The sequence below is a fragment of the Glycine max genome, chromosome 15, assembly GCF_000004515.6.
Source record: "Glycine max cultivar Williams 82 chromosome 15, Glycine_max_v4.0, whole genome shotgun sequence".
NCBI lineage: Eukaryota > Viridiplantae > Streptophyta > Magnoliopsida > Fabales > Fabaceae > Glycine > Glycine max.
The window spans coordinates 50,498,293-50,523,164 of NC_038251.2; the positions used below are offsets into that span (position 1 = coordinate 50,498,293).

At 33.9% G+C, this 24,872-nt stretch overlaps 3 protein-coding genes across 9 annotated transcripts; 2 read left to right on the forward strand and 1 right to left on the reverse strand.

Annotated features, from left to right (window-relative positions):
• The first annotated feature begins 135 nt into the window (after positions 1-135).
• Positions 136-4,224, forward strand: LOC100788178 (uncharacterized). Of its 6 annotated transcripts, none has more exons than XM_026125620.2 (4): positions 136-983; positions 1,126-1,800; positions 2,582-2,897; positions 3,043-4,224. In XM_026125620.2, the coding sequence occupies exons 1-4, from the start codon at positions 737-739 to the stop codon at positions 3,074-3,076; spliced, it is 1,272 nt and encodes a 423-aa protein (XP_025981405.1). In that variant the 5' UTR covers positions 136-736; the 3' UTR covers positions 3,077-4,224. The 6 variants fall into 6 exon arrangements, with proteins under 6 accessions (XP_025981405.1, XP_025981404.1, XP_025981403.1 ...); XM_026125619.2 differs by having other exon boundaries at positions 3,632-4,224; XM_026125616.2 differs by having other exon boundaries at positions 386-638; positions 726-983; positions 2,582-4,224.
• A 287-nt stretch (positions 4,225-4,511) lies between these two features.
• Positions 4,512-9,274, reverse strand: LOC100306104 (protein Iojap-like). Its single transcript, NM_001250664.2, has 5 exons — positions 8,938-9,274; positions 8,187-8,313; positions 6,639-6,777; positions 6,441-6,529; positions 4,512-5,035 (listed from the first exon to the last, which is right to left on the reverse strand). The coding sequence occupies exons 1-5, from the start codon at positions 9,178-9,180 to the stop codon at positions 4,911-4,913; spliced, it is 723 nt and encodes a 240-aa protein (NP_001237593.2). The 5' UTR covers positions 9,181-9,274; the 3' UTR covers positions 4,512-4,910.
• Positions 9,275-17,766: 8,492 nt separating this feature from the next.
• On the forward strand, positions 17,767-24,176 carry LOC100784099 (eukaryotic translation initiation factor 2 subunit 3-like). 2 transcript variants are annotated; one of them, NM_001254557.2, is given in 9 exon segments: positions 17,820-17,939; positions 19,664-19,832; positions 20,135-20,196; positions 20,756-20,868; positions 20,948-21,050; positions 22,043-22,270; positions 22,367-22,585; positions 23,005-23,265; positions 23,511-24,176. In NM_001254557.2, coding segments are annotated over 8 exon segments (1,401 nt in total). In that variant the 5' UTR covers positions 17,820-17,939; positions 19,664-19,726; the 3' UTR covers positions 23,820-24,176.
• Positions 24,177-24,872: the final 696 nt, after the last annotated feature.

The window sequence follows — 24,872 nt, forward strand, 5'->3', positions numbered from 1 at the left end:
TCGTGATCGAGTCGATTATAACAATATTTTTTAATATAATATAATATTAATATTATTAAACTAATATTTGATACCAAGTTAACCGCCACAAAACAATATAAATATAATTAATGCTGCTTAAAGGGTTTTAGTCAAGTGAAGAGCTTAAATTTTATTAAATAAACAAGTAATGAAAATATTCCAGCCAAATAATATATACACCACAATCTAGGTACAATAAAAAATAAAAACTCTCAACCACTCAAATATGATATTAGATGATAATGAGACGATACTCAATTTTAACATATTTGACCTTTTTAGTAGTGTTTGCGCCAAAATTTTATTAAAGTAACAAGCCAATTTGATCAAAAGATTATTATTGTAAAAAGACCTAATTTTATAAAACCGTTCGTCTCATAAAACCGCTCTGATGTCGAACCGGTGTAAACCGGCGGTTCGAACGGTTCAACAAAAGACCTAATTTTATAAAAGCAAAAAAAATTGACGAAGGACGTGGTTTTTGGTCAGAAATCACAACAATTTCTCCGTCTCCGGTGGCTTGCTTCCTTCTCCGGCGTCATGAGTAAATCGTAGCAGCAGCAGGCGCGGCGGAGATCGGTTCCGGCGTGGCGGATCTGTGTGATGGTGTCGCACATGTAAATCGACCCTTCCTTTTTGCACTTCTGAGTATTACCTGAAATTGGTTTTAGCAGTTTCTTATACCCACAATTCTACTTGTCTAGACTAGGGTTTCATGGCAGATAGTGACCCTCCATCTTTAGGTCGTGTGAAGCTTACTGATTTAGTCCCTTGGAACGGGCTAGCATCTGATTCCTATAAAATATCAGTTTCAATTTTGTCACATTCTCTGGCTCAGTTTTCTGCAGTCATCGTTCAGTTTCCAGCAAGTGACGGGGCTATTCTGCGATCTGGTTTAGAATCTGCTCGCATGTATTTCCACCAAAGGGAAACGTATCCACCTGCAGATATAATCAATCCTGGTGAGTCTCGTGAGTGGTGCAAAACATCTCTGGTTATTATGCAGATTCTCATTTGTGGCAAGAAACTTATGACTATAGACCTGGATTAACTCCTTCAGAACCTAATAATTCCATTGAGTTCCCCCCCCCCCCCCCCCCCCAGCAGGGTTGCCAGACATATTTGCCTTATTTGGAAAAGCAGCAAGGGATATTCTGGATGCAATTAGCTACCATTTGAATATACGCAGCTCTCCGTTTGTAGAAATAGTGGATAATGTTCCACTGAGAAATAGGGAAATTTCATCTTCTGTTTTGTCTGTTTGTTGTCATGCAAGGCCATCATTTCAGGGGCCACAGCATCATAATAATATAACTACTACCCAAGAGGATGGCCAAATGATTATGTATCCTGACCATGATCACCAAGTTGATAAAAGCTTGCTATCGCTTGTTAAGTCCGATAGGGCTGGTTTACATGTAAGAGACTCTCAGGGCCGGTGGATTCTTGTGGACGGAGATCTGGGACCTCAGGAAGCTATTGTTTTTCCTGGGCTTGCTCTTTATCAAGCAACTGCAGGATATGTAAACCCTGCATTGCTCAAAACTGAGATTAATATGGAGGCTAATATGTATGGACGATGTTCTTTAGCCTTCAAACTTTTGCCTAAATCAATGACCAATTTGGATTGTTCAGAAATGCGAGCAGCAGGTTACGGAATTGAAGCTCAGTTTCAGCTTCCTGTCCCAGTGGATGATTTTATGCAAAGATCTCACCCAACAGATCATCTCTTTAACAGGCCTAGTTTGCAGTGCTTCAATTTCCAACCAACACATGATGGTATTTAACATTCTAATTATATGTGGAATAGGATTTGTGGACGATAGGGCGCTTGTTTATATTCTCCAAAACTTCATTTGGGAACATGTTTAATTTTGGATGATGCCCATGTTGATTTTCCAGTTAGGTGATAAATAAAAGGAACTGTCCATGGATTACTGGATGAACAAAAATAAGTATATTAAAGTTTTGTATCCTGCTCGATGTCTGTTTTAGTCAACATTTGAGACTTACTTAATGTTGACAGTAGATAAAACATTTTGAACTGATAATTGGTGGTGTTCTTTAAGCTGTATGCTTGCATTACATTTTTCTTCTTTATATAATAATTAGTTCATTGCTATTTCTACGTCTCAGGTGTTTATTCATGAAAAATGTTCCAAAGTGTCAAACTCAAGAGTTGCAAGCTAAATTTAAAATTATGTTATTACTGTTTGATCAATTTGTAGTTAGCTTCTTTCATTTATATTAGTAGCACCAGGCTCAAAGGAATGACCAGATGTTAACATGTTCGGATGTTTTTAGGAAAATGCTTATTTGCCTAAATAAGAATACGGAAAAGGTCAAGAATTCATAAATTTTTCACTTAGATTATCTTAGAATGTGGATTTGGAACTTGAGTTTTTCCCAACAGATTGTTTTTCTGGCAGAACTGTACCTTATCATTTCCCGATTGTCTGAAGTTTAAACTTAAATTTCTGTATTTGGTGTTTCATGAAATAATTTCATTGTTTTATGAGTATCACTATTGAGATTGAATTAGTGTCAATTCTGCTTTGAGAGAGAAGGAAGCAAAATCCCAAAAGCAAACCTTTGCCACCTTCCAAGAGGTTAAGGCTTGAGGCTCAAAGAGTTTTGAAAGAAAGGGTCCAGGATATTGCTGATAAGAAAGGCATCAAGCTGCGGTTCTGTAATCTCAAGGAATGTGAAAGTCACATTCACAGCATTGATAGCCCATGTGCAAATATACGAATGGAGATAGGGTGGCCACTTGGTGTTCCATTTGTCCATCCCCATGATTTACCTAACAAGGCAAAGCTGGGTTTTCTTGAAGCGTATGAACCTGGTTGGACAGAAGCCCATCAAAACTCAGACAGGCTAGTCAACACTCAGCTAACTTTAACTGCAACTCTCCTTTTGCAAGTTTCATGTCCATATGATAATGCATATTCTACTTTATATTTAAAACTGTAAAATAGTGGTGGTGCATCTAAAGCTGAGAATTTACATATTTTTTTTCAGGGTGATGAAAAGGTTAAGGGAAGTTGAAGCTTAACATAAATGATTAATTTACATAATTGTAGTTTAGCCAAATTCTCTTCATTAGCCAATCAATGTGTTCAACGCTATGATTAGTAACATGAAGAATGTTGAACACATTTAATTACATATTGACAGAACTGTGGAGGTTGCAGATCATTTGTCATATCCTTTTGTCAGAAGGCTGCAATCCTTGCCACATCACATCCTTTTGTGTTTACTTAGTATCTTAAGACTTGCAACAATGCCAATTTCCCTAGATCAATTTCTTAACCTGGAGAGTGAACCAAATTGCCGTGAGTTACATACATCTCAGTCATGGAACATAAAATACCAGTAGTGTTGGCATGTAATGTGAAGGATAAAAAATAGGACGTGGAAGCTTGTTGATGGGCACCTGAAATCCAGTTATATAATGATCGGTTGTTGATAGAAGAACCAGAGCTAATGTTTTGGTAGTGGAACTTTGATATAATGATATGTTTTAGGTCCACTAGCATCTGAGGAGTTCACTGTCTATGTTAATTTATGATAAGTTTAACAGATTATGTTCATGTTTTGGTGTCTGCAGGAATCAGTCCCCCCTGACTTCCAACGTATGGGCAGCATAAGATAAGATTGTGAAGATAGGCCTATATAGTTCTCAAGGGGGCTCTGAACCTATCTGAAGCTAGGTTTTAGAGTTTTATGCCTGCTGTCTGTATATGCAACTTTTGAAGCAGATAAATGAAAGAAACGTGCTGCAGAGTTTTATCCCATAGATGTTTTATTATAGATTTCTTAGAAACTCTTAGGATTATGAGACGCCAATCCAATGAAAATGAAGGGTAGACTCAGCTCTACAGCTTGATGGAGGTATTGCTGGCCAGTATCAAACCATATATAAAATGAAGACATCTTCAAAATCAATAGGACAACTATATAAGCCTCTATCGGTCATGAAGGAATGTAATCACTGTCAAATGGTCTGCAACAAGTTTAGTTGTAACTTTTTTGTCCTCAAGTTATGTCAAGCTGGTAAAAAGTGTAAACAGGATAGCTTTATCTGGTGTTAAACAGGATAGTATTTTGTCACAATGCTAGGTAGCTTGACGTGTTTACTTATGCTACTTAATTATGATTGTGAAATCAGAAGCGGTGCATACCAAGAGGCATTATCTTTCATTGCACTGAAATGCATTCACACAGAGCTCGAATATATTATCTTCCGAAGAACTTCCTCCTAACTTTATTCCGTTATCAACATATCTCAATTCATAATAGTCGATTAAATTTTAACCAAACTAATCATACAAACTTACAAATACAAACTTTTAAGCTTGCTTGTTTATCAACCTTCAAACCTAGATGACTATCATTTTTACAATTTCTTGGGGTTGGCAATTTCTTGATAGCTTTGACTTTTTAGTCCAAACTAAAATTAGAAAACAAAAGAAAAAGTAAAAAGTTCCTTTAAATCATAAATCTTCTTGTGTTCTCTTTTGTTTGAAATATAGAAGAAAAAAAAATACAAGATTTCACAAACCCCGCCTAATTTTAAACTAGTTGAAGTCAAATTTAAGTCAGACAACTACATTTGTCTCTATTCCCATTTGCTAATTACCACTCTAATGTACAGTTCAGAAAACAACTTCTAAATGCAATGAAATTGTGCCATTTCGCTTCCCCATTGGGTGATTCTCCACTCCCATCCCAGCTAAAAGAAAGCTCAAAGTCTTGGGCTGATAAGCACATTGGAATGTTTACAATATACTCATGTAAACAAACCAAAGCTGGCAGTGATTAATGACCTTATCAAAGATAGTCATCATCCATCTTGAACTTTTCATTACCGACAAACCAAAGGTCCATCAAATGCGAAATGGTGGTGGTTGATTTTCAAAAGGCAGCTCTACTGGTGTTGCATTACCATAAAATTCTTCCAAATTGTAGAAAGCTCTCTGTGAGGGAAGGAAGATGTGGACAACAACATCACCTGTTATCAAGAAACATTCACAAGGCCAACCAGGATCAGAGAGTACTAAACAATGTTACCAAACCATACATTCTGGATATTAAAGCCTAAAGCAGAACTAGTGAGGCCATGTTTCCATTAATTGACTGACCTACACCATTGGACAAGTGAACTCTTGACCGTGCATTGAAAAATGCTAATATATAGGCATTTTGGGAATTGGAAGCAAATTTTGGTTGACTGGTTAAAACGGTTTTGGTGGGATCAAAGAGGGTAACATCTTGACATTCGCTGTATTTAGGCTGCTGATTATGCATCTTGTTGGAGTACAATGTGTAATTTTAACAAGTTTTGTCTTTAGAGGTGTATCTTCCTGTTGTCTTAATCGACCAACATCCTTTGTGGGGTCTAGGTTAGCACACAGTTGGACACCGTAACCCAACTTCCAGTTTGTCCTGCATTAGTAGTTCTGTTTACCAAAAATGGCCCACTTGGAGTTCATGATTCCGTGGCGCGGCTCACTAGAGCAAACACGCCGTCCTACCTATTTAAAATTTGAGAATAGGTCGAGGGCATTACGCTCCCAATGCCTCTAATCATTGGCTTTACCTGATAGAACTCGTCAGCAAGCTCCAACTATCCTAAGGGAAACTTTGGAGGGAACCAATTACTAAATGGTTCGATTACTTTTTCGCCCTTATACCCAAGTCATATGAATGATTTACACGTCAGTATCGCTGCAGGACTCCACCAGAGTTTCCTCTAGCTTCACCCTGCTTAGGCATAATTCATCATCTTTCGGGTCCCAAAAGGTATTCTATCACTCAAACCCTTCACAGAAGTGCAATGGCCAACTTCAAGAGATTTCTTTGGTAAAGGCAGACAATTAAAGGGCTTTGCTGTATTGATGTACTCCTGCTTTCTGCAGCAGGCTGTGCTCTTTGTTAAGTTTAAGGTAGATATTTTATCCTTTAAGAAAATACAGTTCCTCCCTTTGTAAAGTGATTTATTAAATAATCGAAAACAAAAAATCTTGAGAACTATTCGAAACTCAGAAGAATTATGGGAAAGGGCCATTGAACAGCTGGAAAAAGCCCAAGCCCACTTAAGGAAAGTCGAAATGGAAGCAGATGAGTTTCGGTATTCTGAGATCGAATGAGAAAAATTGAATTTAATTAATTCAATTTATTTCTTTTCATCATAAAAGAAACTAGGTTGGAATCTGTGACTGAGAACTTGGAGACATGTTCTATATAGTAAAATAAGGGCAAGTACCCATCTGGGTCAACTTGAGTGGCAGCACTACATAGCGCTTGTTTGAAGGGAGGTTGGAATGTGATGACACCTAAAACTTTATTCTTAAGTGAAATTGTGATTAAAGAATTTCTGTTAGCAGGTTATGCTATTACGGTGTAAAATCACTTACCGAAGTCCAACAGAGTCCATGAGTTGGGTTTTGTGTCTCCGGTTGGAATTTTTCCATATTTCTTCTCAGCTCGATCTCTAATTCTGGACCTAAAATGATATATCAACATAAATGAATATATCCTGCTTTCAGCACAGCAAAGAGACATCCTCAAACATTACCTGCTAAATATAAATAGATCAATGGCAAAGGCCATACCCGATAGCATCAATCTGGGGACGAGAAAATGCTGTAGCTATGATAAAAAATCGAGTCCAGTAAACAAGTGGCTTCACAAATAAGACCTTTATATCTCCTGCCTTAACCTCACTTGCAACCGTGGCCAATTCCACAGCAACTACAAACATGGCAGTTAATACTTAGATAATACTTGAGGCACAATATATTTCTCTCTCTCTAAAATAGATTCATATAAACAAAAAGTAACTGAACTAGTTTTCTGACTGTTGTACACACAAAAGTATGACAACAAGAGCAAGCCTAGAGATAGTATGTTAGTATTCAGAGGAAAATAACCTAATATTTTTAAAAGAAGGATTCCATGGTACAGAGCAATTAAACAGAAAAGTAAAAACCAATGCACCCCAACTGAGAAGACATATTTACAAAGTAGGTCTTCCGCAGAGAGGATTTTCTATTGAGAAGCACGGACAAAGCAGATTCACACAAATAAATGATAAAAGTTAAACCAGTCAAATTTAATTGAGTATGATCTAACAACTGACATGGGCACAGCTTATTTTTAAAGTGTCCGACCTTAATAGACTTTCCATCATACATTCAAATGTTTTATGTATTTTGCTTTGAAAATTATTATAGATGCACTCAAAATAAATTTCTCAATTGAAAATACAATTCAAAAAAGAAAGCAACAACCAGTTACAGTGCCTGATTCCAAAAAGGACTAACGGACAGAACATAGTAGCATCTTTCTATCTACTACACACTATCTTTAATGTTTGTCATTAATTGATTTCTAGGTTCAGTACTCAGGTAAAGGAAACCTCCATGTGAGATTTACATAATTTACATTTTTTCTATTTCATCTGAATGAATAATCAATCTAAACCTTTTCCATCTATCTTGCACTTTTGGTCTCTGAAGATCATATAGGTCACAGTTGAATCTCAAATTATATGCTCCTAATTTCTAAACCACTTAGACCTTAGAAATTTCAAGGATGTGAAGTTTAAGACTGTGCTTCACCTCTTGTCTCTCTCCCTTTTGTGGGTTAGGTACAGGGGGGGGGGGGGGGGGGAGTTCAAGCTAGTCTCAATTACATACAATCAAAATTCATTACTGGCTACAAATGGTCAATATTTGTTTTGCCTAGTTTTTAACAGGATAAAGAAACTGCAAGCAGTGCAATGTATTAACTGTGTTCACATAATGACAATATTTTTACAGAGCATCAACTTACTCAACAATGAATTCAGAATTACACAGAACTGAATGCATGGCTCTATCTAAAGCATAACAGCAGTATGGTGGAGAGGGGTCATCTAAATCAGATGGAGGCATGTGAAGTAGCATGATTTGTTTACAAACACACATGATAACAACTACATTTATTAGTTAAAAAACTATATCAATAAAAACCTTAATTTATCATCCATCACATAATCTGACAGATGATTATTCTTAAAGAAGAAACCTTATCTAATCCAAAATGTTGAAAAGAACAAATTGTAAATAAATGTAAATAAGGTGGAAGCAAAATCTTTGACAAAACTGCTTTTAGCTTACATGACAGGCTTTCAGCATCATCGTCAATCTCTGCGCTAGCAGGCTTTTTGTCTTTTCTACTAAATACCACTTTTCCATAATTATTAATTAATTCATCGTACATCTCATCGGTGTCTCCATTTACATCCTGCAAAGTATACAAATTATGTTACTTAAGCACCCTAAATGATGGTCATCAATCACAATTCACTTGACAGGATATACAGAAGTATCTAAATTTACTTTGAAAGGGAGCCAGTTGAAATTTGATACGAGCATGAATTGTCACAACTATAAATTCGTGCAGTACACAAATAAAAGATGCAAAACAGTCCTATAAAAGACACTGGATCCTGTATAAAAGTAAGCTTCCAAATTTTCAATACCTCACTTTTCTAAGAGGACAAAACTTAACTACAGTTCCTTAGATACATTTGATGTTCTCCAATCAAAATTAAAGTTTCACATCCGATAATTCCCATAATAAAGGTTTGCATTAAAGGTTGGTAATCAACATAATTTACCAAGGTAAAAACTTCAATTTTTATAGGAAGATAATACTTGCATCCAAGTTTTTTCCTCCCTTGAAAGTTGAAACCCAAAATTTAAACTGAACCCAGAAGATTTTTTTTTAATATACATACAAAAAAAGGTGTTCAATGTTATCCTAACTGTAACCGAACTTTTAACAAGCTATTGTGCAGCTATATTAAATTAACCAACATAAAATAAAATAAAAAAGGAAATTGCAAAGAATAATATTATATTATACCGATAAAAAGCTGTCTTCGGCATTTTTACCCAACGCGAAGCTCGAATGTGTGTTTCTCTTCTTCGATTTTAAACCATTGACGGTGTTTTGTTGTAAAGGAAGCCCCTTTATGCACGAACGGCTGAAAACCTTTCTGGGTCTTGGAGAAAACTTGGTTTCGAGGTGACCCAGTTTGCCGGAAAAGCTCACCGGAACGCCGGCGCCGGTTCCGGCGAGAGACAGGACAGTGGATGATGGTAGCATTTGTCGCGGCAAAAAGAGATATTTACGAAACAAAAAGATTTGGAAATGAAATGGGAAAGGCAAACGGGTCTCGCGATATTATTGTAATTTGACTAATTTCATTCATTTTATGTTACTCTCATTTTACACTAGATTTTTATAAGATAAAATGAGTCTTTGAGTGACTTTATTTGAATTTTATTTTATTTTATTTAAAGGGAATACCCTGCTTTGTATATGGTTATATATAAAGGGAATACCCTGCTTTGCTTTGGTGTACAAATTTTCTTTAGACAACTTTGTCTCCTCTCTTTTTCAATTACAACTGCCATTCATGTATCAGTTAAAGGATGAAATAGAAAAAAAAAGATAGTGCAGACAAATAATTAAACTAATACAAAAATAACTGCAGACTCTTAATTGCTCATCTTGCTTTATTCTACTTAAAATGTGTACCTATGAAGTACTCACACGGGCACGAATACCTGAACACCTATAATGTCCAAAATATAGAACGTAATACGGGTGTCGTGTCGGTGTCAGACACTGACACGATGTGTGTCGGACACCGAACACGACAAGGGACTAGAGTATCCGTATTTCATAGACACGTAGTATGTATAGTTTCCTCTTATATAATAATAGCTCTCTTGCTTGGAGCTTGGACCATTTCTCTGACTCTCAAAATCCTCACAGGGGCTTCCTCTCCCATGTTCATATGCTACTTTTCCATTCTCAATTTGTCGAATCTAAACCATCGTGATTATGGTAATGCCGATTTCATTTCAACTTTGCATGGATTGGGAGGATGTTTTTGTGGTTCTTCTATCAAGGTTTTGAAAGCTTTAGATTAAAGGGAAGATTTTGGATTTTGCGATGACAATAAACACATGAAAAGTAAATTCAAATATAAGAAGATAAAATAAAATAAAATTGTAGATATAATGCAACAAAATAAAAATAATGTTATAAAAATATATTATAAATTTCATAACCCTTTATGACAAGGGAAATGGAGTTATAAGTCATCTGATGTGTATTTTACTAAAAATGTTTTATAAAATAATTTAATTAGTTTTAGTGCAAATTCGAATGTTTCAAAAATTTTCTAGATAAGAAAATTTGTAAGAAGATATAAAATTCCTCTTATATATAAAAAGGGTTTAAATATGTTTTTATGATGATAAGTTAGTAGTTTTTTCATTGTTGATTTCTGTATATCTATTTTTGTAATTTTACTTTTGGTAAGTTGGTGTTTTTTTAATTTTGATCCTTTAAGATATTTTATTTATTTTTAATTTTGTAATTTTGCGTTTTTCTAATTTTAATCTATGTAAGATTATAATTTTTTAATTTATAATCCCTATAAATTATAAAAACAAAATTAAACAAAATATTTTACAAGAATTAAAATTAAAAAAATTACAAACTTACAGAGATTAAAATTAGAAAAATAAACTTACATATAAATAAAAAATGCTAACTCGCAGACAAAAAAAAAATATTTTAGCCTATATACAAGTATACAACTTACCATTCTTCTTACGTAATGCGTGTTAACTTGCCGTGATATAATGGAATCCATAAAAGATAGACGATATTTGATGTCTTTCATTTGTTTGCTCATATACATTACGCAATGATAAAGTTGTTCTGTTTCAAGTGATCAATCTTTTGAATCTTCAGCGGAGGTGCAAGAATTGCTTCCATGAATAATGGATATTATGATACTGAAGAATTATAAATTTAAGCCATGACAGGGGTGTATGAGACTGGAAAAAAAAAATACTAACCATAAAAACCATATAATAATTTTAAAAAACTATAATATAATTAAGACTAATCAACAAATGCATCACGAAAATTTCAAAGTAAAATGAAAAATAGGGAACAGCTTCCAACAAATGGATAAATACATGCTGTCCAAATAGGATGAATATATATATCCTTATTCTTCTACCACTACAAGGAATACAATCCAAATGAGAGAAAGGAAAAAACACAAATATAATCCATGTCGTGATTCAATTAGAAGACACAATCGAGGACACAACAACTGTTAGAATTCATTAATTGTAGAGATTAATTATGATTTAAATTTAAATTGTAATTGATTTAAATTCTTGTATATTTTTTCCTTTTTATTTGTGATTCTGTTTTGATATTCTATTCTCAACAATCATGGAGAGATGGTAGAGAGAATTATATATTTATTCACTATTTCATATCTTTTTTTTTTAGGAATTGGATATTAGCTTCTGAATACAAAAATAGAGAATAGGTCAAATGAATTAGATTCTGCTCCACATATGCAAGATCAGTTTTCAATCCTTGAGCATCTTGATGGTACAAGTTATCCTGAATGGCACCAAAAAGGAAAAAAAGTGGAGTCTCCAAAGGAAAACTCCACCGCTGCCACTGGATTTGTTGCTAAGTCAGATACATTTCAACCAATTTGTGGGTTTTCTGTTATTATTAAGGATAGTGATTGGATAATTGATATAGGTGTAACAAATCATATGACTTGTGATAGAAATATGTTTACACAGTTTTTCTCTAATAGTTTTGTTTTAGTCATTATAAACACTAATGGTGTTTCTTCCCCAGTTATGGGTAATGGTACAATATCCATTTCTCCCTTTTTATCCATTTATAATGTGTTTTTTGTTCCTTCTCTCAACTGCAATCTTCTCTTTGTTAGTCAATTAACCAAGTCCCATAACTGTGTTTTCTTGTTCTTTCCCACGTATTGTACTATACATAATATACATACGAAGGAGAAGACTGGCAATGGTAAAAGAAGTGAAGGATTATACTATCTTGAAGGTAATTCTCAATATACCAAAGGAAAAATACTAACTCCCTTTATAAGTGATGAAACACAAGCTAAGAATAAAAGAGATATTTGGCAATGGCATAAGCGATTAGGACATCTATCTGTTAGCTACCTTAAGAGATTATTTGCTTCATTGTTTAACCATTGTCATATCTCTAATTTTAAATGTTAAACTTGTGTAATGACAAAAAGTAATCGTGTTACTTTTCCTATAAATAACAATATAGTTAATGCTCATTTCTCTATTATTCACTCTGATGTTTGGGGACCTGCCCCTCTTTCCACACATAATGGAATGCAATGGTTTGTGACATTTGTGGATGACTGTACAAGAATGACTTGGTTATTCCTTCTTAAACGCAAAAGTGATGTGTGTAAGGTTTTTTAAGTTTTCACAAAATGATAAGCACACAATTTAATACTTCAATAAAGATAGTTATGTCTGATAATGGAGGGAAATACTACAAAAATGGGTTGACAAATTTTATGAAATATGTTGGTATTCTTCATCAAACATCATGTCCTAATTCCCCTCAACAAAATGGACTAGCCGAGAGGAAAAAATAGACATCTTTTGGAGGTTACTAGATCACTATTGATTGACAGTAATATTTCTTCTTACTTATGGGGTGAAACTTTAAGCTCTGCAGTTTATCTTATTAATAGAGTTCCTTCAAGTGTGTTAAACTTTAAGAAACCTCTTGATGCCATTTCTCATCATTTCACCCTTAATTTTGTCAATCATTTACCACCCCATATTTTTGGTTGTGTCATATATGTACATTTGCATCCTCACCAACAAACAAAATTAGAAAATAGAGTAATGAAATGTGTTTTTGTGGGATACAACACCACTCAAAAGGGATATAAGGCCTATCATCCATCTACAAAATTTTTTTTTGTATCAATGGATATTACATTTCATGAGTATGAAATGTTTTTTCCCTTTGAAAACACTTCATTCTTCACCTCAAAGGGGGGGGGGGTGATTTGGAGGTTCAGAATCATGATAGACTTGACCAAGATATCAGGTTATTTGATGTTATGACAACAACAATAGATGATGGAATTCAAGATAATGGAGATGAGAACATGGATGATCAAATTTAGAATAATGTAACTGAGAATATAGTCAAAGATGATAGTATAATATCTCCTTCAACCTCAAATCCACTGTTGATCCAATTCGAAAATAATTTTGTAGAGGTATCACCTGAAACTCTTACTCCTTTTCATTTTGTTGCTGATACACAAAACTATGTTTCCACTGATATACAATGCAATGTCTCTTCTACCCCAGATTTTGACCCAATAGTGAGCCCTTACACTCTTCCACCTTGTACTAATAGAGGACAACCCCCAATTAAGTATGAACCCACTCTTAATTGTGAGGTCAAATACCCCACAAACAACTACGTGTCATCTGAAAAGTTGTCCAAGTCATATGTCAATTTTGTATCTCAATTATCTACTGCCTTTACTCCTAGTAGTTTGCAGGAATCTCTAGCAAATTCTAGGTGGATTCAGGCAATGAAAACAGAAATGGAAGCATTGGAGAAAAATGCTACTTGGGAACTTGTAACCTTACTGGATGGAAAAAGTATAGTTGGTTGTAGATGGGTGTTTACTGTCAAACATAAAGCTAATGAAAGTGTGGAAAGATATAAGGCAAGCCTAGTTGCAAAGGGTTACACTAAATCCTTTGGGGTTGATTACCAAGAAACCTTGCACCATTTGTAAAGCTCAATACAATGAGGGTGTTATTATCACTAGTAGCAAATCAAGATTGGTCACTTATTCAATTCGATGTAAAAAATGCCTTTTTACATGGAGATTTAATGAAAGAAGTTTATATGGATCCTCCTCTCGGTATACCAAAGTACTCAAATATTCCTTTGGTGTGTAAGCTTAAAAAGGCCCTATACGGATTGAAACAATCACCAAGAGTTTGGTTTAGAAGATTTACAAAGTCTATGAAGTTTTTCGGTTACACACAAAGCAATTCTGATCACACCTTGTTTCTCAAGCATAATCAAGGTAAGATCACTGCATTGATAATATATGTTGATGATATGATTGTGATCGGAAATGATCCTGATGAAATTTTAAGCTTACAGAGACATTTAGCTTCTAAATTTGACATGAAACAGCTTGAAGATCTCAAATATTTTCTAGGGATAAAAGTTACAAGGTCCAAGCATGGTATCTTTCTTTCTCAAAGAAAGTATGTTTTAGACTTGTTAGCTGAAACAGGAATGCTTGGGTGTAAACCAATTGATACTCCCATAGAACAAAACCACAAGAATTTTCATTGTGTTAATGCAACCAGTGCAGATAAAGGAAGATATCAAAGACTAGTGGGAAAACTAATTTACTTGTCTCATACTAGACCAGACATAGCATATGCAGTCAATGTCGTGAGCCAATTTATGCATGGCCCAAAAAATAACCGCATATGGATGTTGTGGAACAGATATTAAGGTACTTAAAATCTGTATCAAGAAAATGTTTGTTATTCTTAAATCATGGTCACCTCAAAGTTGAGGGTTATACTGATGCTGATTAGGTTGGATCAGCAAATGACAGAAGGTCTACCGCTGGCTACTTCACTTTTGTGGCAGGAAATCTAGTAACTTGGAGAAGTAAAAAGCAACAAGTAGTTGCTAGATCAAGTGCTGAAGCGGAATTTAGAGGGATGACAGTTGGAATATGTGAATTGTTATGGATTAGAAGTCTCTTGAAGGATATTGAATATGAATAAAAGGATGCAACGAAGCTTTACTGTGATAATAAATCAGCCATAGAGATTGTTAACAATCCCGTCCAACATGATCGTACAAAACATGTGAAAATTGACAGACATTTCATCAAAGAGAAGATTGAAGATGATATTATTGCCTTTCCTTTTGTAAAATTAGAATAGAAACTTGTTGATATGCTGATCAAGGCAGTAGCATTCAAGGCCCTTAGTAATTCTCTTGACAAGTTAGGGATGTGTGACATTCATGCACCAACTTGAGATGGGGTGTTAGAATCCCTTAATTGTAGGGATTAACTATTATTTGAATTTAAATTATAATTGATCTAAATCTGTGTATATTTTTTCCTTTATATTTGTGATTTTATTTTGATATTTTATCCTCAATAATCATGGGAAGATGATAGAGATGATCACATATTTATTCAGTGTTTCATATCAATAAAAACTACCAAATACTATTTTCTTAACAGCAGCAACATAAAGTAGCACAACTGCAAGAAGAAGAAGAAAAAGTAAAAAAAAACATTAATTCAATGTTATGAAAGAAAAAAAAAGTAGAATTTAATTGGTGTAGTGATTTTGGCTATATATGAACTTACCATCCCTTTCAGAAGCCATCACCCCTGCTTACCCATAGGTGGTGGGGCAGTGACATATGGAGCTGAAGAATTGGCATGGCCTTGTGGTGGATATGATAATATCATATAATTAATCTTGGTTGATAAAAAAATATGCTATGTTGATTTAATTTGGAAACAAAAGTATTCATCTTAAGCTTCACGTAAAATCCAATTTTAACATCTATTTTATGAAATTTTACAGATCCTTTCATATATACATATATATATATATACCTGAAAGATATTATAGTAATATCTTTTATATATTGTACTAAATCTATTAATTATTTAAAAAATATTACATTGTGTCTCTAACAGAGACTAGACTCCTATAAATGTTGAAAAAAACATAGGAGGTTTGTGCAATTTCTCTCTCACAAAATCTCAAGAACTGGGAATTCATCTTCATTTGTGCCAATTGATTTGGAAACATTTGTTTGCATAATGTTGAATGATAGTAATTAGAAGAACCCACCAGGGGTTTCTTGCTGATTGCTAAAGTGATTCATGCTGATGAAGTTGCTCTTTTCTACTGCCACAATCAGAGAGTTTTAATAATAAAGAAGTGATGATAAATATAATATGGGTATGTGATGAGAAACTGTGGATGTAAATATTTGTCTATATAGGTTTATTGGATGGCTCCTTAATTGGTGACGTGTGGGACAAACGCGTTGGATCAAAGAAAAAACGGCGTCTCAATTAAATTTATCTTAAATTATATGTTTTTTTTCTTCAAATTACTTCTAATATTAATGAGACATACTTGTATTTATTAATCTTTCTCGTTGGCTATGCACGTGAATAATTAAAGTAAGATTTTTTAAATGCTTTTATACAAGATAAAGTTAGAATACCGGAAAACTCAAGACATTAATGTATTTTTCTTATTTTTATCGTACTTAGAAAAGTGACCCATAATTAATTAAGAGTATTTTTGTAAAACGAAAAATTGATTCTTATAAAAATTAATAAAGAAAACTTTTAATTTAGTTCTTATAAAAATTACAAGAGGACAATATTATATACAATGTCATTTTTTTGACAAACTATAAACAAATTAAAGAGGATATCTTTTGCGTTCGGATCCTTTATTTATTTATTTATTTTTTAGTGAAATATACTCGTACCATTTTATTCATCACCAACTACTCAATACATAAAAAGACATGATAACAAGTATAGAGACTAGGTAAATTTGGTGCCACTCTAACAAGTTCATGAATCACACTATTGTCTCTTAGCCAAACCAATTACATAAGTTGGATTAAGGGCTAACAAACTTCTACATTCAATTATTATCTCCTCTAATTCAGAAAGATTAGTAGTTGAACTCCTTATTTTATCCACCACTCCTTTGCTATCAAATTCAAACATAACATTGTTGAAATCCAAAGATGAAACGAACTTGATTGCTGATAAGAGGCCCCAAGCTTCATCCTCATGGACTTCCATACATGGTTGCTAGTATGTTCTTGCCAGTACCAAATTCCCATGCTCATCCTAAATACAAAAACTGGTTTCACTACAAATATATATATATATATATATATATATATATATATATATATATATATATATATATATATATATATATATATATATATATATATATTGCATCTAGATCAAGAGTAACTTTCTGGGCCATTGGATTCATTTCGCGGCTGATTGAGGAGCTACATTGTATAAAAGAAGTGATTGTAGAGTATAATATTTTTATTATACTAACTAAATTTTTTTTATGTATGTTTAATAAATATATGACATTCTACCCGTCTATCTATCATAAAAATATATTTTTTAGTATAAAAATAAAAAATATATTATTAAATAAAAATTAATTATTACACAATTTAATAGCTATATACATATATAGAGAGTGAGTTAAAAATTTAATTTATGAAACATATTTGAAAAGTTTAAATGTATATCAACAAAATCTTAGTTATATTTTCAATAGGTATTTGAGGCAAATTTTATACGTTATTTATATTAAACTATATAATTTAAAATCCATTTTTTAAAATATTATTATTCAGAAAACGTCTTATTTTTAATTATTGTAATTCATAAAACATATTTTAAAACAACTAAATTATATTATATATAAAAAATAACTATATTATAAAAAAGTAAGCAGACTTGAGAAAAAACGTAATCGCGATATGGTGGTGGTGTATCTAATTCTAAACAGAAATAGAAAGAGAGCAAAGTGTCCTTTTGTGTCCGTTATTGAAAAATTAACAGGTGGGAATAGAAAAATGTGAAGTAGAAATAGCAATTATCTTATCTTCTACATTCTGAGCCCATTTAAAGCCCAGAATCCTTTCCAAACCCAAGACCCACTGGCCCACCTTCTTCTGCACGCAAAGCAAAAACCTAGCCAGCCACTTTCATCACTCTCAAACCATAAATTCCAAGTAGACGCAGCGAATCACGTTTTGTTCGAGCTTCCTCCATTCTCAATTTTCAGAATCGATTTCGAAGAGCTGCTTCGTCTTTGCTCCACCAAAATTCTTCACCGTTGTAGTTGTACTCAGCCACTCGGAGACACCGCTAATCGGTAATAATCCTTATTTTGTTTTTAATTTTAAATTTTTGTAATTTTCTCTGTCATTTTGCATCGAACACTTTTTTCTTAATATGTTTATCTTGTGTATTGGTATTTGAGTCAAGATGAGTGCTCTAAGAGTATTGTTCTACTGTTAGGGCAAAGTATGCCTCCGATTTGGGGTTTAGAATCTCTATGAAGAAGCGTTGGTGACGTCGATATTATTGATTATGCAATATGTCTTTAATATTGTAGGTTTATAACCCAAAGATAAGAAAAATCCTTGATAATGCAATTATAATCCCAATCTAATATAAAACTTTAGATAAATATAAAGTCCCTGTAGCATTCTTTTCCATTTTGCGCTACCTACATTGACAGTGGTAGAATTTGCTCTATGCATTTCGTTACTATATCAACGATTGCCGCTTTTTATAATTTAATTTTTGAGGTCTAGCACTCTTGCTTGGCCATTTTATGTCATCTCTGTTTCTAATTTTCACTTTCTAGTTGTCTTGAGCTGCTTTTTTCCTCTCTACCCTCTTTTGTTATTTCAAACGTTTTTTCAAATAAGAAAAACAGCACTCGTATCAAGCAATGAAGCCAGTGTCTAAAATATAAAAATAAAGTTGTTGGGCTCAAACAGATCGGGCCCAACAATACTAAACAGACCAAAGATAAAGAAAGACATCTAAAACCCTAAGTGCAGTAAGCTAGTGCCGCTCAAACAGAAAGGATCGCGGAGAAAGAAGGATTGGAAGTTCAGAGAGAAAGAAACTAGGAAGAATCGCAGAGAAAAAGGAGTGCAACAGTGACAAAGAAGAACCGTAATCAAGTCTCCTATATTCATGACACCTGGGTGGGTCATTTCAATAAAAAAAACTGTACTCACTGACTCGGCACTGAGCTCACGAGTCTGAACGAGTCCGCACGAGTATTATTATTATTAATATATTTTTCTTTCCCTAGTATGTGCAACCCCCAATGTTAGGACTTTTTAATTTATAGCTCTTCTCAATTTCATCTACATTGCCTTTAGTGGATGGGAGTTAGAATAGGTAAGATGAAGGCTATGATGATATCTTCTGTTGTGAAACTAAATAAATAATGTGGTAGAATTGGAGCACCTTGTTAGATGTTGTTTGAGAGAATGATTTTGTCAAAAGTTTAAAATAGTTATCAATTATGTTGTTTCTCAATGTGTTAATTGCTGTTGGGAATTGTAATTATGAAATGGGAGAATGGAGGAGAACTATATTGACTCCTGTTTATTTTGAAAAGACTTCAATTTTGTTTGGTAAATTCATCTTTACTTTCACTCTCGGGCTTAAGTTTTTAAATCAGCAACCTACCATTGTTTCCTTTGCAAAAATTTTGTATGTAGAAAAGCTATTTTGCTATGCTTTTAGGGCGTAACTTCCTGAACTGAAAGATGAAGAATCTATTGATAAATGTCACAAATCTTATGGGGTTTCCGTGCACCTCTTTCTTAAATTAAAATTATACAAAAAATGTTGAACAATAACATTTTATACTTTCTTGAAAGATTTCATTTTTTAATTTGTAGAGAAAATAATGAAACTGTGTGGAGCATACATATTTTACCTGATCAGGGGTCATGGTAGGATAAGACAACAGAGAATTATATTCTGTCTAATATGTTTATATACATAATAAAGAAAAGAAATTGTAGATTCTGATGCAAGTTTTTCTTGTCCTGTGATATGTACATGCAGATAGTTTAGTTGGCAAGTCATAAATTAGTTTCATCTCTTAAGATTTCATTGGAAGCAGTCAAAATGTCACGGAAGGGTTTGATGGAACAAGACCTGAGTAAGTTGGATGTGACAAAGTTGCATCCACTTTCTCCAGAAGTCATATCTCGGCAGGCTACTATTAATATTGGTAATATTTTCTCTCACATTTTATGATTTAGTTTTAGTATTTAGAATACACTGATAGTTTAAAAGTTTTTATATTATTATCCAGATATATATTGCCATGTATGGTAAGACTGTTGTTTTTTGTAAAAAATATTTTAAAAGTCATACATAGGGTGATTTCTAATTGGTTGACAGTGTAAAAACACTGATGATGCATGAAAATTAAACTCTAGAACTTAAATAATTCTCTCATTAAAAATATTGTGTTTGCTTCTTTTCCATTTGTGATTGTTGATGCTGATGTAATGAATTGCATCCTGACAGGCACTATAGGTCATGTGGCACATGGCAAGTCGACAGTTGTGAAAGCAATATCAGGAGTCCAGGTATTCCTTTGTCTTTTTCTCTTCTGTTCGGGAGTAGGGATGAGGGTGTTAGTGTGTAGCTATATATTGGATATATGTAATCCCTTGAACATGGGGTTCTGGAATTTTGTTTTTACCAGGAACATATTTAAATATAGATTATTGATGTGATTTATTTAATATGAAAAGAAAGTATTTACTCAATATCTTAACTCTTAAGGTTATTGCTATATATATATATATATATATATGTGCAGCTTGTGGCTAGTGGGTTTGTTTCAATATGTATATATCAATATATGTATACATGTATATTTTAGTTTGTCATGGATAAATTGTATATCTATATTGGGGACTTAGGTTCTCTTGATTAACTCTGGTTGATTGAAGCCTTCTTCTGAGAAGAGGTCATCTTTTCCTAGAGGCTACATAGTAGTTTGACAACATTAGATTTTTTCATCTTCATTTTGAAAAAAAGGATTACACGTAAGCATGCCATATATTATTCTTCATACACATTCTCCGTTAGCCTTGGATATTTAAACTGTTGACCTCTGTTGTTTTCATGAATGTTGTGCAGACTGTGCGTTTCAAAAATGAGTTGGAGCGTAACATTACAATCAAGCTTGGCTATGCTAATGCAAAAATATACAAGTGTGAAGATGAACGGTGTCCAAGGCCTATGTGCTACAAGTGGGTATTTATTTTACATTTGCCATTATGATATCAGATTATCTTAACTTTTGGTGAGGTGATCAATTTTTTTCTACAGGGCTTATGGAAGTGGAAAGGAAGATAGTCCTATGTGTGATGTGCCAGGATTTGAAAACAGCAAGATGAAATTGCTGAGACATGTTTCATTTGTGGATTGTCCGGTAAAGTCCTGAACTTACATTTGTTATTTAGGGTTGTTTTATGCATAATTTCGTTATAGATAATATGGATATGCCTGCACATTTGGTTATATATATTGAGACATGTTTACTTTTATACATTATCTTTCCTTGGCATCTTCTCTCTCGATTCCTTAAATGGCAGTAAGATATGGATATTGTGTGCATACATGCATGATGTATGTATGAACACAGATACATAGTAAAAAATCTGTAGGTGCTTACTAATAGATGTATACCTCCTCAGCAATGTTACTCATTACTGTCTGTAGTTACACTTGCAATGCTATAGAAGTGGTAGTAGACTAGTATATATTCAATGGTTTAGAGTAAGAAAAATCTGATGCTCTAGGAGTATGATAGGTACTGGTTCATAATATTGAAGAAAAATTGTGTTCATTGAAGAGAGATGGATGTGGTCTTTCAAGAAAGAACAATATGAAACAATTGTATATGAGGAGATATTGGTATGACTCATATCAAGGAAAAATGGCAGAAAATTAGTTGAAGTGGTTGGTTATAGACAAATAGAAAGTCACTGGAAATACTGGTGAGGAGGGTAGACCTTATTGCATGCTTTTTAGCTCTGCAAAGAGAAAGTCATTGGAAGGGGGTAGAGGGAGACCAATTACATTGGAAGAAATTATCAATCCTTACTAAATTCCTCTTCAAAACTAAAGATAATCTTCCTCTCTCTTATTTATAGACTATCACCTTGCACACTCTAACTAGCTCACTGACTAACTATTCCAACTAACCAAAGTGGCTAACCTAACAGAGCACCTAAGATTTTTTAATAAATATTTTTGCTTTTACTGTTTTACATATGGTGTGGGATTTCCATATTTCTATGGGTATCCTTTTTATTAGCCAAATAATTACAGGTCTTCAATCAAATGCTAAATCATTGAACATATATTTTTTTTGTTTTGACATCTGTGTGATATTTGTTTTTACTTTTCCAATTTCTGCAGGGACATGATATTCTTATGGCTACAATGCTTAATGGAGCAGCAATCATGGATGGAGCTTTGCTACTCATTGCTGCCAATGAAAGCTGCCCACAACCACAAACCTCTGAGCATTTAGCTGCTGTGGAAATTATGCGTCTACAGCACATAATAATTCTTCAGAACAAGGTAGACTTGATTCAAGAAAATGTGGCTATCAATCAGCATGAGGCAATTTCAAAGTTTATACAAGTAAGTTTTTTTTATAAAGAGATTTCTTTTACACAAGTGAATTCCTTTTCAATAACTTACATGATAATTCTCCCCCCTTTTTTTGTGACTTACCAGGGAACTGTTGCTGATGGTGCACCAGTAGTACCTATTTCAGCACAGTTGAAGTATAATATTGATGTTGTGTGTGAGTATATTGTGAAGAAGATCCCAATCCCTGAAAGGAACTTTGTTTCTCCTCCTAATATGATCGTTATTCGGTCATTTGATGTCAATAAACCTGGTTATGAGGTTGATGAAATAAAAGGAGGTGTAGCTGGTGGGAGCATTTTGAGGGTAGGTCTTTTCGTCAATTTCCCATGTATCATGCTTGATTTGCACTGACGTCACTCACAGATATTAATATCCCCAATAATGTATGGAATGCATAATTTTTAAAATGTTTAATCCATGCTACAATTTCAAAGTGCTTTTACAAGTAATGACAAGTTGTCCACTATAAATATGGATGCTCCATGAATGAGAAACAAGCGCCCTATTAATTTGTTGCATTGCATTGTCTTTTTTGTTTGGAATCTTTTTATGGTTGCAATTTTCCAAAATACGTTGAAAGACTGCCATTTTATTTCCAAACCAAAATAAAGGAATGCAATTGTGTGGTGCTTTTGCACAACCAATTGAATTTGTTATTATGAACTTTCAAGTGGTTTAAAGACCACAGACATCAGACTCATCTGACAATTTGTTCTTTGAAGGGTGTTTTGAAGGTCAATCAATTCATTGAAGTTCGTCCTGGGATTGTTGTTAAAGATGAGAGTGGAAATATCAGATGCACGCCCATATACTCAAGAATAGTTTCATTGTATGCTGAACAAAATGAGCTTCAATTTGCTGTTCCTGGAGGCCTAATTGGTGTTGGGACAACAATGGATCCCACTTTGACACGTGCTGATAGGTTGGTAGGTCAAGTTTTGGGAGAGGTTGGATCACTACCTGAGGTTTTTGTTGAACTTGAGGTAGGTGGCTATGCCTAATTATCCATTTATGCCTCCTGCCATGAATGAGGATAATGATCCTTATAAAATATCTTCATTCATCTCTTTTGCTTGCCAATCTGGTGGGATTGGGTCAGTGGTCAAGATGTGGACTTCTCTAAACTCTATTTTGTCACATCTCATGAACCATGAGACTCAATTCTGCATTTCCCCTTTTGTGGTTGAAATTCTTTATTTACAGATGAACTCTGCATTTGGTCTTGCAGGTAAACTTTTTCCTGCTTCGGCGGCTCCTTGGTGTCCGAACAAAAGGGTCTGAGAGACAGGGAAAGGTATCCAAGCTGGCTAAAGGAGAGATGTTAATGTTGAACATTGGATCAATGTCGACGGGGGCTAGAGTAGTTGCTGTGAAGAATGACTTGGCGAAGTTGCAACTCACTTCCCCTGTGTGCACTAGCAAGGGCGAGAAGATTGCACTTAGTCGTCGTGTTGAGAAGCATTGGCGTCTTATTGGGTGGGGACAAATCCAAGCTGGAATCACTCTTGATGTCCCTCCCGCCCCCCAACTGAGTTGAACACTGATAAGAGACAGATCACAAGAAACACCAGCAGCTATAAAAACCTGAGACGAATTTAGATGTGGGAAGGGAGACAAGTGTTGGGAACCATTTTTGTGAGGTGGAGAAGAAAACGTTTTGATTGTCGTCTATTTTTGTTTTCACATCGTTATTGGTTTATTTTCCCCACTGTACCTATTATTGAAGCTGTATCCTATACTCTGATTGAGTTCAGGCTGGGAGCGAGAATCTCAGCCAGTACTTGTTTCATTCCATGGCATCTTTACCGATATTCAAAAATTGGTTCGCCATTTGATACCGTGAAGCATTTCATTATGAAACTACATAATATCCAAGCAATGGTTGAAAATACTAGACTCTGGTAAGCACATTTCCTGTAATTGATTGTACTTATTATGTGGGGTATGGAGTTCTGAAGGTAATTTCTGGGCACCTTAATTAGAAGGCAAAATTGTAAAATTGGTTCCTCACTTTATCTTCAATTACGTATTTGGTCCTCTTATAATTTAATTTACAAATTTGGTTCCTCAGTTTTATAAATTCCTGTAAAATTGGTCCTGGAAGTTCGATTTGAATGTTGATCGTTAATCTCAGATGTTGATTGTCATGTGTTAATGTTTGAGTGGTTTTCTGTAAAAGCTTCATTTTTTGTAGGTAAAATTGCATTTTTGGTTTTACAGTTTTACTCCAATTTTGATTTTGGTTTCTTTATAATTTAATTCACACATTTAGTCCTTCAGTTTTATTAATCACTTTATAAATTGTTCATGCAAAATTGGTCTTTTGAATGGTTTAGTCAAGGGTGCTAGAGACATAGTATGTTTTGATAAATCTCGCATTTTTTTTTTCATCGCAAGTTTTTCATTCACTTGGAACCTAGTGAAAAATCACTTTTTGTTTCTCTTCCACTTCCAGGTTGTTTAACTTGGGAAAGTGGTGCATAAATCTTAAACTGAGTCTGAAATTTTTAGATCTCTTAATTTAACAGGTTTTGTAATAACCTCCTAGATCTCTTATTTTAATAGGTTTTGTAATAACCTCCTATTTTTT